This window comes from Pinus tabuliformis, chromosome 5_1 (assembly GCF_031772625.1).
Source record: "Pinus tabuliformis cultivar Carrire ecotype Pingquan chromosome 5_1, CPIR1, whole genome shotgun sequence".
NCBI classification, from domain to species: domain Eukaryota; kingdom Viridiplantae; phylum Streptophyta; class Pinopsida; order Pinales; family Pinaceae; genus Pinus; species Pinus tabuliformis.
The window spans coordinates 63,965,437-63,981,823 of NC_142305.1; the positions used below are offsets into that span (position 1 = coordinate 63,965,437).

General features: G+C 34.3%; 1 protein-coding gene across 1 annotated transcript; it reads left to right on the plus strand.

Annotated features, from left to right (window-relative positions):
• Nucleotides 1–1,210: 1,210 nt before the first annotated feature.
• Nucleotides 1,211–1,927, plus strand: LOC149163466 (uncharacterized). The gene has a single exon (XM_089429139.1). The coding sequence runs from the start codon at nt 1,211–1,213 to the stop codon at nt 1,925–1,927; it is 717 nt and encodes a 238-aa protein (XP_089285265.1).
• The last annotated feature ends 14,460 nt before the right edge of the window (nt 1,928–16,387 follow it).

Genomic DNA, 16,387 nt, shown 5'->3' on the forward strand with positions numbered 1-16,387 from the left:
TACACTAGATCTGCACTTTACATTTAGATAACATAATTTTATTAAAATTTTGAAAAAACTACACTAGATCTGCACTTTACATTTAGATAACATAATTTTATTAAAAATTTGAAAAAACTACACTAGATCTGCACTTAAGTAGGTATTCAAGTTTGCACTTTACATTTTGATAACATAATTTTATTAAAAATTTGAACAAACGACACTAGATCTGCACTTCACTTCAGTAGGTATTCAAGTTTACCGAGCGCCATAATATATAGGAACTTGTCAAGCTAGCTGTCAACATCTTTGGAAATAACACACCTTATTTGAAAATCTTCCTTTGGTTTTATAAGATGCGGGCCTGCTTTCTTTACTCTGCCAACTTGTCATGCGTTGTCACTATCTTTGGAAATGACGGGCATTCAAAGTTTTTAACAAACGCATTAAACAATATGTAAATAACCTCGATCCGATATATACACAACTACTATGAGTTCATGTTACAGTGGTGTCAAGAGAATTCGATTAAAAATTCATGCCCAAAATCCAGGAAACTTCTCTTAAGTTTACGTTTTACATTTAGATAACATAATTTTATTAAAAATTTGAAAAAACTACACTAGATCTGCACTTCCTTTGGCTTTATAAGCTGCAGACCTGCTTTCTTTACTCTCTCACCGCGGAAGATTGACCAGCGTTGATAGCAATAGCGATGGAGAATGTGAGTAGCAAGTGCCCAGGATGGTCTTTCTTGCTCAAGGAACTCCAAGAGAAGATATTGGGCTTCGTTCCATTTGAAAATGTCTGTACATGTCGCAGAGTCTGCAGGCGATGGAATGACATCTTTTCATCGACCAAATTTATAACTAGTGTGTGGGCCGAGTCACCTCCTAACCGGAACCCTTGGCTGGTTCTCATCCCTTCCGAGGTTCAACATCATTGTGTGGCTTATTGTTTTCACACACGGACATGGAAGAAGTACTGCTCCTCCCTTTCCTTCTTGCAGGAACATCTGAGCGATGTCGTAATCCATAGCTTAACATGCGAGGGATCGGTTGCAGGCCTCTTCTTGGCGCGCATGGTTATGCTCAATTCCAAATTCTCCATATCGAGGAGAACCAATACGCGCCACAACATGGTCGGAGGTACGATATTCTTGAATCCAAAAATGTTAAGCCGTGTTGTCTGCAATCCTCTCACTCAAAAGTTCTTTTATCTTCCCGCCATGTCGTCTATACAAACAGTCATGGCCATTGGCATTACAGCATGGGAGAAGAATACACATAAAGTAATGGCGGTGGGTCAATCATGGCAAAATAATGAAAGCCAGATCGTGGAAATCTACGATTCCTTGGAAAAGTCGTGGAGGATTGTGGGGCATCTGCCCAGAACTTTTCAGGCAATCTACCTACAGAATATCGTTTTCAGCGAGGGTTTCTTCTATTGTATCACAAAAGACACGGCCGGGCATAACCACATAATGGGTTTCAGCATCCGAGATGAGACATTCACTTTTGCGCCATTACCTGATGTTACTGGTGCTGAAATATGGCCGTCGCTGATTGCCTGTGGATCACGGATTCTTGTAGTAGGGTTCATACGCAATTTTGCTGCAAATATTATAATTGAAGAAAAGGTGATTATGTGGGAGCTTGAGCAGGTGAGTGTGAGATTAGGTTTAAATTCCCCTTCTGCGTCTTCCTCCTTATCGTGGAAGGAGATCACAAGGATGCCTCCATCCATATGTGAGGATCTTTGGAAGATTATGACTCCCCTTTTGATTACAGGAGTGGGAGATTATGTGTGCTTCAAAGTGAAAACGGATGTGATTGTTTATAGTTTAAGGGAGGAGTCATGGGTTTGTCTTCGGCCATGTCCTTTTGAATATTCCTTTGGAAGTATTTCTGCATATGATTTGAGACCCGATATGAAGGCCATCTGAAGCCGAACATGGATGGCTAGCTCTCTCAAGTTTTTTTTTGAAGGTGACAAAACTTATCAAACTCAGGTGTCAAACCAACAGTGAGGACAGTCATCTCTGGCTGTTATCAGCGAATGTCGGTTTGACTCGTCACGGTTTGACTTGTCACGGTTATTAAGGAAAACCACGCCACCTGTTAATAATCCGCTGTAAGGGAGCAGGCTTTCACTCCTGCCAGATGCCTCTGGGTCTTGGGCCATTAACCTGTTTCCTTAGATCAGAGGAAGACCAATTCTTAGAGAAGCAAAAACAGTTTTAACTCTCAAGTTTGTTTTCATTTATATAATAATTTTCTTTTTTAATTTATATATAATAATTGTTTCTCTTATAACAGGAAAAATTGACTTTCCATCTTAACCCACTTCTATTATCTCTCTTATCCTGTTGGGAAATACAATATAGTAGATTGCTCTTTGTAAATATTCAGAGTGTATTGACAGGGTTTCACTGGTTTTCTGTTTGCTCTTTGCTTTTGGATATATTATATTCTGTTGGCGCTCAGTGAGTCAGTAATAGCCACACAGGACTTTTACTTGAATGGGATACTCTGATGTTGTAGCTTTTATCCGCTATCATCTGCTGACAGGTTACGCTTATTCACACATCAACACATGCCTAACATGGTTATTATATTGCACTGGAGTTCAAACATATTTAATTATACTTCATGGTCGAAGGAGCTTATCAATATTTTGCATTATATTGCACTGGAGTTCAAACACATTTAATTATTGTTAGCGGTAGAAGCAGTTTATCCTTATCACTATCCTGGTTGCGCAGAGAAGTTGCACTCTTTTTTTGTTTTTTTAATCGCAATTTTGAATAGCTTTTTGTACGCCAATAATGTTATCATAATCAATAGAGTAAATATAATATCAAAAAACTTAGTCTAGTTATTAAAGTTATAATTCTTAGAATTCTAGTTATAGTTATGTTTAGATCTGCTTTCAAGAAATGTGATCTTTCTTGGCATTGGGCAATCCAATTTTAGGATGGATGTATTTGTGTATTTAATGGGTAAGTCTGAGAGGGCAATCCAATTTTAGGATGGATGTATTTGTGTATTTAATGGATAAGTCTGAGATGGATCTATTTGTGTATTTAATTAGTAAGTTTACTAATAATTAGCAGTTAAATTGTGATAATACTTATACCTTCCTCTTACACTCGTGTGGATATCTTTACTTTAAGATGGATTTATTTGTGTATTTAATAGATATGTTTAAGATGGATTTATTTGTGTATTTAATGGATAAGTCTAAGATGGATCTATTTGTGTATTTAATCCATATGTCTACTAACAATTAAGTTGTGATAACGAATTGTGTTTAATAGGTAACTCTAATAGGAATGAAGTGTCTATACTATGTTGGCAAGAAAATTATCATTTTGAAACCATACCTTCCTCTTACACTAGTGAGGATATCTTTAAATAAGTGATCATGTTGACACTTGAAAAGAATCCATTCATAACCAATAGTTTCATAAAACATTGTTAATCGTTTACACATGATGATGGTTCCTAGAAATCTTTTGGATAGGTTGAACCCACCAAAACCATGTCTACAAAGTATTAGAAATTAAGTATTTTTGGACAAACTACAAGAATTATAATTCTTATTAAACACTTTCTCTTCATAATGTTATGTATCCACCAACTTCGATCCATCTTAACTCCATATCTACCAAAAGCCCAGAAAGATAAATCTCTTGAGATGCAAACCTCAAGAAATTTCATCCCGTGGGGGCTTGGTAAATCAAGAGTTAAGATATGGCGGCTAAACGCCTACAGGCAGGTACGAGCATCAACAAGGCTACCAGGCATTGGAGATTGGCCAAAGCGACGGAAAGCATAGCAGAACTCATCATGGAGATGAGAGGCTTAACCTTCCAGACAGTGAGGAGAAAGGCTAATGGTCTGGCTGACCATCTAGCAAACTTTGGAGCAGACAACCTGAATATCGTCATAAACAGGGGCTGGCATGAGATTGATAACCCAATCATCAAAGAAACATGCGAACAGCTGGCGGCAACAGATTTGATCCAAGCCACCCAACCTTAATAGGGGATGGCACTTGGCCCAGGTATCGGATTTACAAGGATACCGGTGGGGGTTATAAGCCCAAGCCTTTCTACGGGATGATTGGACAATTGGAAAGGTGGAGTTCCTGGCGGCGGCAGGCCACTAAGAAGGGCGATCATCACAATTCGAGAAACGGGAAGCACAACCTCAGCAACAGTGCAATCATCACGCATGGAGAGGGTCCGTATTGCAAGCTTTCAATGACATTAATGGCAATTCTATGTGAGAAGAGGTGGAACAGTGCTCCGCGGATCAGAATCGAGCATGCCAGCATACGGGGCATCTCCATCTTCACCCGCCACCACCCCATCCGATGGAAAGTACCAAACACTTGGCGCTTGGTTCGTCATCCTGGCTGCAGCCTTCTGCGCTCCCATTCGACCTGCGTCAGCCTCGCTTGTGCGATCCTCCTTCACATTTATCACCAAAGTACCACCATTTTCAAAGGCAGTAACTCCATCTTCATGAGGAGGCACCGTGGAATTTGCTATAAAGCAATGGGCAAATGCCCTGTCTCCCTCACAGTTTTTCGAGTTTGTATTGAGAGTGGTTCTGTATTCGATATTGGCTTGAGTCGGGAGAGGTACGAAGTGTTGGTTATGGATGCGGAAGGGAGTCGATGCGCTGCAGCAAACCGGGACCTCCAGGAAGCCAGGGGAGGCTATGAGACTCGGACTGCAACAAGAATTAAACGCAAGATGGCTGAACTCGAAGCTCAAGCTAAGCAGGAGGAGGATGGAAGAACGGAGGAGGACATTGCTGCGGAGGTCGACTGGTTGACAGACCCAGGCACACCTTCAAAAAGGGCAACTCAATTTGTAAGGACCAAGGCGGAAAGCTGGCGCACCAAAACCCTGATAGCTAAGGCTCTGGATTCGATAGAAAAGGAAAGGCAACACATTGTCACAGAGGTGAATCTTACTGAAGCACAAATGGCTAAGATCATTGACTACAACAGCGTTCTGGACAGCAAAATCTCCACTGTGCATGAGGCAATCAAAACTCACAACCGGATGTTAACGCTGCTCATCAGGCTACTGAGGGATGTTATCAACACGGCTCATGCGGCTAAGCCAGCCCCCACTGCTGAGGACCAGCCCGAATCCCTGGAAGCAATGCAGGCGAAGGTTGAGCGCCACGTTCAGGAGATAGGCTTGGATACCATCAGCTAGATGGGAAAATTTATTTAAGGGAACACCTGTGTTTCTCCTATGCCCTCTTTCTGTCTCGGCTTTATTTGTCTATGTTGTTGCTCTTTATTTCTGTCTCGGCATTAGCTTATGTATGTTGTTGCCTCATATGTATGGTGTCGGCAGTACTAGTTTTCATGTAGCGTTTTGCTCTGTTCCAAGCCACCCTGCGCGGTGGACTTATTTTTGGTCCATGTGTCTCATAACCTCTGAGCAGGCGATTAGCCTTCGATTATTGTATATCCCTGTTCTATAATATAATCTTCTAACTTACACAAAAAAAAAAAAAATCAAGAGTTAAGATGGATCTAAGTTCATCAATACATAACAATGTGAAAAGAAAATAATCTTAACTCCATATCTACCAAAAGCTGAGAAAGATAAATCTCTTGAGATGCAAACCTCAAGAAATTTCATCATGTGGGGCTTGGTAAATCAAGAATTAAGATGGATCTAAGTTCATCAATACATAACCACATGAAAAGAAAATATCTAATAAGGAATATAATTCTTTAGGTTTGTCTAAAACAACTCAATTCGTAATACTCTGTAAACAAGGTTTTAGTGGGTTCATCCTTTCCAAAAAAATTCCAAGGATCTAACATCATTGGTAAACTATTAACAATGTTTTGTGAAGCTCTTGGCTATGAAGGGATCCTTTTAGAGCGTCAATACTATGATAAATATGATAATTTATTTAAAGATTATTTACATTAGTGTAAGAAGAAGGTATGAGATCAAAATTCTAATTTTCTTGAGTATTTACCATAGAACTTAATTTTTATTAGAGTTAAACACACAATTTCTTAACACTTTTTAATTGTTAGTAGAGTTAAGGATTAATACTCAAATATATCCATCTTAACTCCATATTTACCAAGCTTAGAGAGATCACATTTTTGAGATGAAAACTTGTTTTAAAGCGTAAAGAGATATGATCCCTCTAAGTGCTTGGTAGATCCCAAGTTTAGATGGTTTAATTATCAATTAAATTTAATTATAAGTATAGTTATAAATATAATTATTAATCTAATGTTTTTTATTTTATTAAATTTACTTTAATTTTATTTTTACCAAGTTAAAATATTAAACATTACAACATCTCTTATCGTAGTGAGATCAAAAGCTTACATAGAAATTAATTTTAGATATGAACCTCAAATATAAAGAAAAAAAGTAGTAAAAAGTCAACAATTGAGGGAAATCTTGGGTAAAATATAATATTAATGTTATTTTTTACCCAATTTATTACCCCCAAAATATTTATCAAAATGTGATATTACTATATTTAACCAAATATTTTCCGAGCCTAAATATTACATTTTACTCAATATTTCCCCTCAACTTTGCTAATTTTAGAGTTGAATTTGTTTACTTTTAAACTTAAAATATAAAGAAAAATTACAATAAAAATTGGACCACTTGAGTTGTGTAAAATGTAATATTAGACTATTATATTTTATCCAATGTTTCTCACAACCTAGTAAAAAGTGGATGAAGCTAGAAAATATTAGATAAAATGTAATAATTACATTTTATCTAATATTTCCTCCAACTCCTCCCCTCACCCTAGCTCACCTTCATAGTTAAGCTTATCCATTTCTAAACTTACCATCCTAGATCCATCATAGCTCCATTACTATAGCACATTATTACACATAAATTAAGAGAATATGCTACACAACAAAAAAAATCATTAAAATGAAGAAGCAACTATTTTTCATCTTGACTTGTTGTTGTGTAAGTTATGTAAACCTACTTAACTCTACTCTTCTTAAAAACACCTCTACTTAAAAGAACCTTCCTAAATCATAGAATAACCTTTTAACACTACTCTTATTAAAAACACTTCTTAAAAACACCTTCCTAAATCACATAATAGTCTTCAGGAACGCGATGACTAAATCCAACCATTTATGGAATGCCACATGCATCTACAACCCTTGTCATCTCTTCTCTTGCCATAGCCACATGGTAAACATGGGAGTTGACTAAGTCCAACCATTTATGGAATGCCACAGGCATCTACAACCCTTGTCATCTCTTCTGTGGCCACAGTCACATCGTAAACATGGGAGTTCACTGCAAATCACGCAGTTGCATGAAACAATGTACAAACTACTCACATTATCATCGACAACTTAGGGATAAGGACAGAAACAATTCATAAAAGACATAGGTTGACCGAACACATACATATAAATGCCTAAGAATATCCATAAAAAGGTTTTACCTTTACAAGTTACATGGATTAAACTCCATACTTTTCTACAACAAATTATGTATCTAAAAATAATATCAAACTAGATGGATCTAGACTAGTTTAATTTCCCTCTTAAATAGGTTCTATTCCAAATTAATATCATGGGTCAATACCATGGGTCCTTAATACCACAGGTCAATACCATGGGCTATTTTTATTTTGTTATTTTTATTTCACTTTCACTAGGTTAGTAAGTTTACATTACATGAAGTTAGACATCTCTACCATATTTTAATTTTAATTTTGATTTTGATGTAGTCAATATATTTACATTGCATTAGGTTACACATCTCTAAAGTAGTGGGTTAGAGAGCACCTTTGAGTGCAATAAAAAAATGATTAATTTTATTAAAAAAATAAAAATTAGTTTTAAAATAAAAATTAGTTTTAAAATAAAAATTAGTTTTATTGAAAATCTAGAATCCAAACAGTAATTATTAGTTTATTTTATTTCATTTTAATTTAATTTTTATGTTTACGTAATTTGACCAAGTTAGACAAGACATTACAACATCTCTACTGTACCAAGCTATTTAGATTTTTTTTGAGAGATTGAAAATCTATAAACTTATTTTCTTTATTAGCTTTTTAGTTTCTTTTTATATAATTATTAAATTGTGAATTATTTTTTAAAAGTTTATTATAATTATTAAGTTATGATGTATTTTAGAGAATTCTATTAAAAAAAATCCTCTATGTGTTAGAAGAATCGGTAGACCTACTTCCACTACACTCCCAAAAATTCCCACAAGGATGCTAGGTAGGTGAATTGAGTTTTGAATTTGGGTATGATCTCAATATTACTCAGCAAATACTTTTAACTTTCTAATATAAAACATTTACAAAATCCTTCGTTCGACCTAACCCATTAATTTCTTTGTGTAACATGTCAAATGCTTAAATGAAATATTAAAATTGCATTAAAATGCTGAAATATTAAAATTGCATTAAAAAAATGTATAAGTAGATAAAAATTTCTTAAAATAAAAAAATATTAATATATATTTTCATTAATACCAAACAACATGATAATATAAAATAGAAAATAACGATAATATTTTTATTTTTTATAAATATTTAATAATTTATATGTTAAACAAAATTAATTTTATTTTTCTAAATACAAAATAATATAATAATATACACTTTGTTTATAAATTTTTAAATATTGAGACAGTGAAATCATTATTTATAGTTTATATAAAAATAATTAGATATAATTACAATTATCAACTTATAACTTTTACTTGTTAACAATATTAAATATGGAATTCTTTTCTTCGATCTCAATTCAAATTTCATGAATGTGATATTTACCCTTATTGTTTTATATAAAGAAAAATTAAACAATAACTTTTCCAATATGAAGTCAACCCATTGAAGTGCTCACGTATTTTTCAATTTGAAAATAATGGAGGAGATCGTGTGTACTTTTAACATTACAAGAAGCAGCATATCATTCGCCTCATTCAATGAGAAACGATCTTTGTATGAATAGTGTAATGGGAATGCCAAAAATACAAGTGTAATATATATTCATTTATATTTATATTATATATAATATATATAAAGTCTATTTTTAACTTTTTTATTTGTAGTTTTTTTGAACAGTTACTAAATATTGATTGCCTCTTATTTATTAGGGGAGGACATGTTTCAATCACGATTATATTTTAGGTTACGTTATAATACTATTCAGCATTTTAATGGTAATGGTTTTGATTTATATTCTCTATACGTTATAATATTTTTTTTAAATGCTTCTGGTTCTAGTCTTACCGAAAGTTAATATGAATATTCATGGTCTCCAAAGTATCATTAAAAGTAGGCATTTGTTTTGGGATTTAAATAAATTCAAGTTTACAATTTGGTTGGAATTGATGTAGGTCATTTTTTTGTTATTGAAATGGTTGTTTGTATTAATTTTAAAAATGGTTGTTTGTATTAATTTTAAAAAAGGTTTTTCAATAGGGAAATATAAAAATGTTTAGGGGAGTAGGTTCCAAAGGCTTTTTATGAAATAGATTAATAAGGTTTTTGATTATACTAGTAACTCTATTTCCAATTCCTTTATATTCACGGATATGTAGGCCTAACATAAATAGAAATATACAAAACATGAATTACAAAGGCTCCATAGTTATGGATGCCTAGTTGCAATTAGCTATGGTTTGAGCCAAACAACATTGATTGGCTGATGCACACCCTAGTTGGTTATGATTTTCCTTTGTTTGATCATTGATGAAGGATTTGCCATTTAAATAGCTTTTTGGATGATTGTTCATTGAGTTCTACTTGTCCTGGAAATTTGTGGAATGGGGATGTTTTAGATTGATTTGTTGATTTGGGCTTCACCTTGTAGTTTGGTGCAAGCAAGCATTATTAGTGAATTAGTCTTCCCTATGATTATTATCTCTACACACATGGTAGAATTGGATATTTTTTTCTCCTTTCAAGACTAAATTGATATGAGTGGTAGTTTGAGATAGAGCTACTTTGTTAAACATCTTCTTTTGTATCATCTAATCTATTAAGAATGTAGAGTCTCCAATTATTATGATGGAATTTATGTTCCTTTTTTTTGGGTGATTCTAGCTCTCATAAAAAGCACAAGTGCCTTTGCTCTATTATTGGTTTTGTTTCCAAGCCCCCATTTGAACATTGTTTCTTATTTTCTATTCAAGCTCAAAATAAGCCCCTTGCACCTATTGTCCCTAGGTTCTTTTTTGATGCTCCATATATAAATAATACAAATGGGTGTTGCTCCATTTTCCATTTCTCAAAGGACTAATGATCCATTCTTATCTTCCATGAGTTAGCATCTTCAAGAGGCCTTATCATGGAATTAAAGCTAGGGATTTTTTTTAAGACTAAATCAAACCAACATTTTTCATCTAAAGGGAGTGTTTAATTATCCTCTTTATTTACTCCTTTTATTAAAATTGGATGGCCTTGTGATTTATTTTGATCTTCCATGAGTTAGGATTTGCCAAAGGACCGATCATGGAATTAAAGTTGGGGACCTTTCTCAAGACTAAATAAAACTAACATTTCTCATCTATAGAGAATGTTGAACTATCTGACTTATTTACTCCTTTTATTAAAATTCCTTCAGTGGCTAAGCTCCAAGGTTTTGTGAAGACTTTCCTTTCGTTGATAGATTTGTTTTTGAATATAAGTATGTTTTTTACTATCCAAATTTTCTATCACAGAAGAGGTGGGATAATTTTCCAAAATCACTTTAGGACATGTTTACCTTTAAAGGAATATGGGTATTTATAAGATTGAATTCTTGGGAAATCAGAAAGGGATATGTCAAACTGGAGAGAGATAAGAAGCGAGAGAGTGAGAGCTAACCAATAGGATTTGGTGAATGAGTAACCTGGGAAAAGGTGATGTATGTTTTCTTCAAAGTTGAGGCAGAAAGAGTAGTGAGAAGGGTCTATAATTCCTCTTTTCTTCATATTTTCAATGCTTAAGATCTTGTCTTCCAAGAGAGTCCACATAAAAAATTTAGCTTGGGGAGACTCTAATGTCTATATGATCTTCCAAGGAGGCCAAGGGGGGCTCAAATTGGTTTTAGCTGATAAAAGATCAAATCCTACTTTGACATTGTAAGACTTGGAGGTCGAGCCCCTTCCCAAAGAGTCAAGTGGATTTAAACTGATAGGGGCAGATCCTTTGAGTTTCATGATGAAAAGTCTAGGAATCCAATAAGTCTTGAGGAAATGAAATGGATCACCATCCTTTGTGAAGGTTGGAAGCTTGATCCCACTCACAAAATTGGTTAAGATTTGCCATTATTCTTAAAGTGAACCACCACAAAAGAGCTTCTAAGCCTATGGAGGAGTTCAAAAGGGGATTGGTGCATATTTTGTCTTACCATATTTTTATATCCCTTCCATTGCTAAGAATTTTACATAGGAAGTCTTTAAGTAGTGAGAGGCAATTTTTACATAGTTCCATACAGGGGAGCTTGGTCTTAAATGGATTTAATCCTAATAATCTATTTTCTAGGGAAGTTTAAATAGTTTCCTTCTAGAACTTATTTCCACTAGCTTTACTCCCCTATGATGAGTCTCCACAATAGCTTGGTACCCAAGGCTTTATTGAATAAGTTAGGAATCTTAATTTGAAATCCTCCTCTTTTATTAGTGTTTTCCTTCGACCATTTTATGAGATGGAAAATTATGGTTTTAGTTCATCCCCCTTTCTAGTGGAATTTCCTTATCAAAGTCTCCAATTGGGGAGAGAAGAGAGGACTGACTTGATGAGGATGGCTCCACCAGCTAAATTAAACCACTAGGAACCCCATTAATTGTTATTCTTCCTCATTTGTTCAATCATTCCAAACTATATTTATGATTTAGGAGAACTCTTGATGATGGGCATGCTGAGGTATTTGAATGATGTCCAGTCCACTTCATAGGTAAATCCAAATATCCAAGACATTTGACGACTGAATTGATATGAGTGGTAGTTTGAGATAGAGCTACTTTGTTAAACATATTCTTTTGTATAATCTAATCTATTAAAAATGAAGAGTCTCCAATTATTATGATTGAATTTATGTTCCCTTTTTGGTGATTTTGGCTCTCATAAAAAGTGCAAGTGCCTCTGCTCTATTACTGGTTTTGTTTCCTAGCCCCCATTTGAAAATTGTTTCTTATTTTCTATTGAGGCTCAAAATAACCCCCTTGCACCTATTGTCCCTAGGTTCTTTTTTTATTCTCCATATATAAATAATACAAACCGGTGTTTCTCCATTTTCCATTTCTCAAAGGACTAATGATCCATTCTTATCTTCCATGAGTTAGAATCTTCAAGAGGCCTTATCATGGAATTAAAGTTGGGGATCTTTTTTAAGACTGAACCAAACCAACATTTTTCATCTAAAGGGAGTGTTTAATTGTCCTTTTTATTTACTCCTTTTATTAAAATTGGATGACCTTGTGATTTATTTTGAGCTTCCATGAATTCGGATTTGCCAAAGGCCCAATCATGGAATTAAAGTTGGGGACCTTTGTCAAGACTAAATCAAACTAGAATTTTTCATCTATAGAGAATGCTGAATTGTGTGACGTATTTACTCCTTTTATTAAAATTGCTTCAATGGCTAAGCTCCAAGGTTTTGTGAGGAATTTCGTTGATAGATTTATTTTTTAATATAAATATGTTTTTTACTATCCAAATTTGCTATCACAGAAGAGGTGGGAGAATTTTCCAAAATCACTTTAGGACATATTTACCTTTGAAGGAATATGGGTATTTATAAGACCGAATTCATGGAGATGTCAAACTGGAGAGAGATAAGAAGAGGGCAAGTGAGAGCTAACCAATAGTCTTTTGTGAATGAGTAACCTGGGAAAAGGTGATGTATGTTTTATTTAGAGTTGAGGTAGAAAGAGTAGCGAGAAGGGTCCATAATTCCTCATTTCCTCATATTTTCAATGGTTAAGATCTTGTCTTCCAAGAGAGTCCACCTAAAACAATTTAGCCCTTGGAGACTCTCTAATTTTTATATGATCTTCTAAGGAGGCCAAGGGGGGCTCAAACTGGTTTCAGCTAATAAAAAGGAAAATCCTACTTTGACAGTGTAAGACTTGGAGGTCAAGCCCCTTCCTAAAGAGTCAAGTGGATTTAAACTAATAGGGGTAGATCCTTTGAGTTTCACGATGGAAAATTCTAGGAATCCAATAAGTCATGAGGAAATGAAATGGATCACCATCCTTTGCGAAGGTTGGAAGCTTGATCCCACTCACAAAAGTGGTTAATATTTTCCATTATTCTTGAAGCAAACCACCACCAAAGAGCTCCTAAGCCTATGTAGGAGCTCAAAAGGGGATTGTTGCATAGTTTTTCTTACGATATTTTTATATCCGTTCCATTGCTAAGAATTTTACATAGGAAGTCTTTAAGTAGTGAGAGGGAATTTTTACATAGTTCCACATGGAGGAGCTAGGTATTAAGGGGATTTAATCCTAATAATCTATTTTATGGGGAAGTTTAAATAGTTTCCTTCTATAACTTGTTTCCACTAGCTTTACTCCCCTGTGATGAGTCTCCATAATAGCTTGATACCCAAGGATTTATTGAATAAGTTAGGCATCCTAATTTGAAGTCCTCCTCTTTTATAAGTAGTCTTTTCCTTCGACCAGTTTATGAGATGGAAATTTATGGTTTTAGTTCATCCCCCTTTCTAGAGGAATTTCCTTATCAAAATCTCCAATTGGTTTAAGATTTCTACTAGTGCATGTAACATTCAAAATTGATAAATGGGGAGAGAAGAGAGGACCGAATTGATGAGGATGACTCCACCAGCTAAATTAAACCACTGGGAACCTCATTGATTGGTATTCTTCCTCATTTGTTCAATAATTCCAAACTATATTTATGATTTAGGAGAACTCTTAATGATGGGCATGTTGAGGTATTTGAATGATGTCTAGTCCACTTCATAGGTAAATCCAAATATCCAAGATATTTGAATAAAGAGGTTGGGATGAATGTACCATCCTAATAGAAAAATCTTTTCTTTATTTATCAACCCTCCAAATCCTCAAAGAAAAGTGTCTGGGATAAGTTTAAACCTTTGAGCCATAATCGTAAATAGATCTCCTAGAAGAATAGTATCATTCTTGAACTAAGAATGATTGATTTCCTTAATTCCTCTACTAAAAAAAATGCTTCGGGTTCTTCCAATTCATCTTTGTTTTTCTAGATTCTTGTTGAGAGCTTCTACAAGGATGATAAAAATAAAGGGGAAAAGGGGAAACCTTGATGAAGTCCCCTTGTTGCTTGGAAGAAAACACATGGCCCACCTGCCATTTACTAACACTCATACCCATGTATTTGTTATGCATGCTTTCACTTAATTTGTAGAAGAGTTAAAGAATCCAAATTTTTGAAGCACAAAAAAATGAATTGTGTACACAATCAAAGGTGTTAACCATCTCTAATTTCAGATAAAAAAAAATAAAAATAAAAACTCTTTCATATCTAATTAGGCTAGAATGTATGGCTTCTTACACAAGGAGGATGTTGTTCACTATTTGATGATGTTGTAATAAGCCCACCATGACCCTCCCTCAGCTCGAAATTTTCAAAGATTGCATCGGAAAGGATAGAATTAAGGCAATTAGTTAGGATTTTAGTCAATATTTTATAGGAATCATCATAGAGAGAAATGTGTTGAAATTATTTGAAATAAGTGGGATTATTATGTTTGGAAATTATGTCCAAAAGGGAAGAGTTAGTGCTTCCACCTAATTTTGATTTTCACTACACCCCCACCCACTGAAGCATTTTTCAAAGATATTTCTTTATTATTGCCTAGGTTGCTTGGTAAAAATAGATTATCCATTCAGTCTTGGAGATTTATCATGATCATTGACTAGATTGTAAACCTAACATCCTCTTCATGAATTAGTTTTGACAACATTGAATTTCTATCCAGGGTGATCACAGTTGGGACATTTGCAAGGGAATCACAAAAAGAAGAAGGTTATGGGTCTGTTGAAAGGAGCTAGTCGAAATGAAGGGTTGCTTCTTATTTAAGGTCTTATAAATGTTTTAAAAAATACCCCTACTCATTTTTTATGGAGCTTATATTGTTTTTCTATCTTTGGAATTTATGTAGGTTATGAAAAAAGGATTTTTTTTTTATCGATGGATTTGACCTGCATGCTTCACGATTTGAAACTTCATTTTTCTAATTAATTTCTACAGCAATGGTAGTGCCTCCAATATATTATATATATTTTTTTTTTTTCCTCAAGAGAAGAGGCTTCCTGTTTTTATTCAAGTATTTTTTGGAGAATTGCCAATTCTTTTCAAAGTCTCTTTTTCTCCTTTTACAGTTCCTAAAAGTTTGTTGATAGTTTTATTTCTTCTTTATAATTTTGTGTCCAAAGATAAAACTTGGTCACCCTTCTACTTTTTCACTCCAATTATCCCTTATTAGGAACATGGTCTATTCTGGTTGTAACCATTGAAGCTTGAACCTAAAGAGAAGAGGCCTAATATTATTTCTTTTACTGAAGGATATGTAGATTGGTTAGTGATTAGACATGGTTGAGATCAAAATTTTTTAGGTAATGTCTTTCCACCCTCCTGGAAAGCTAAAGTGAACAAGGAATTGATCTAAATTATATTTAACATTCCCAAGTACCATTCTTTGATTACTCCTAGTGAACGTACCATCAATAGCTTTAACATCTACTAATATGTGATCAATCATGATTGCTTCTAGTTTTTCTTTTGAAGGGTTGGGAGAAAAGGAGCCCTCTCATTTTTCATCTTTACCTAGAATCAGATTAAAAATCACTATTATTTTACAATATTTAGAGGGAAATATATCTAAGTATTCAGAAAGAGAGTTCTAGAATGCCTCGTTATCCCTCTAGTGCACTAGAGAATAAAGATTGATGATTTTGTAGATTTGGCTTGTGCATTTATATCTCAAGTGGAAAGAAGTCAATGGGTTTCTACATGGCTATCTAATAGACTGAAAGGGTTTTCATCCCAAAGGGTAAAAATTCCTCCTAAGGATCCACTTACACTTAATTCCTTACCTTGGAAGTATTTTTATTTTTTTTTGAATGAAGGAGTGATATCATCCTCTGGATATTTTTTCTCCTAGGTCATTAGGATAGTTGGATTATTTTCCTTTATTAGTTCTTTAATTCCATTTACTTTCATTTTACTGCCAAATATTTTACAATTACAAGAGACTATAAACATGTTTTACATTGATGGGAGTGTGTAGGTCCTTTCACTTTCCTTGCTTGACATGTATTGTATTTCACATTTACTGAATATTTGAGGAAGGTACCCATAGATTATTGAGTTCCTAATGTTTTATCCTTTTGTGTTGCTTCTTCCAT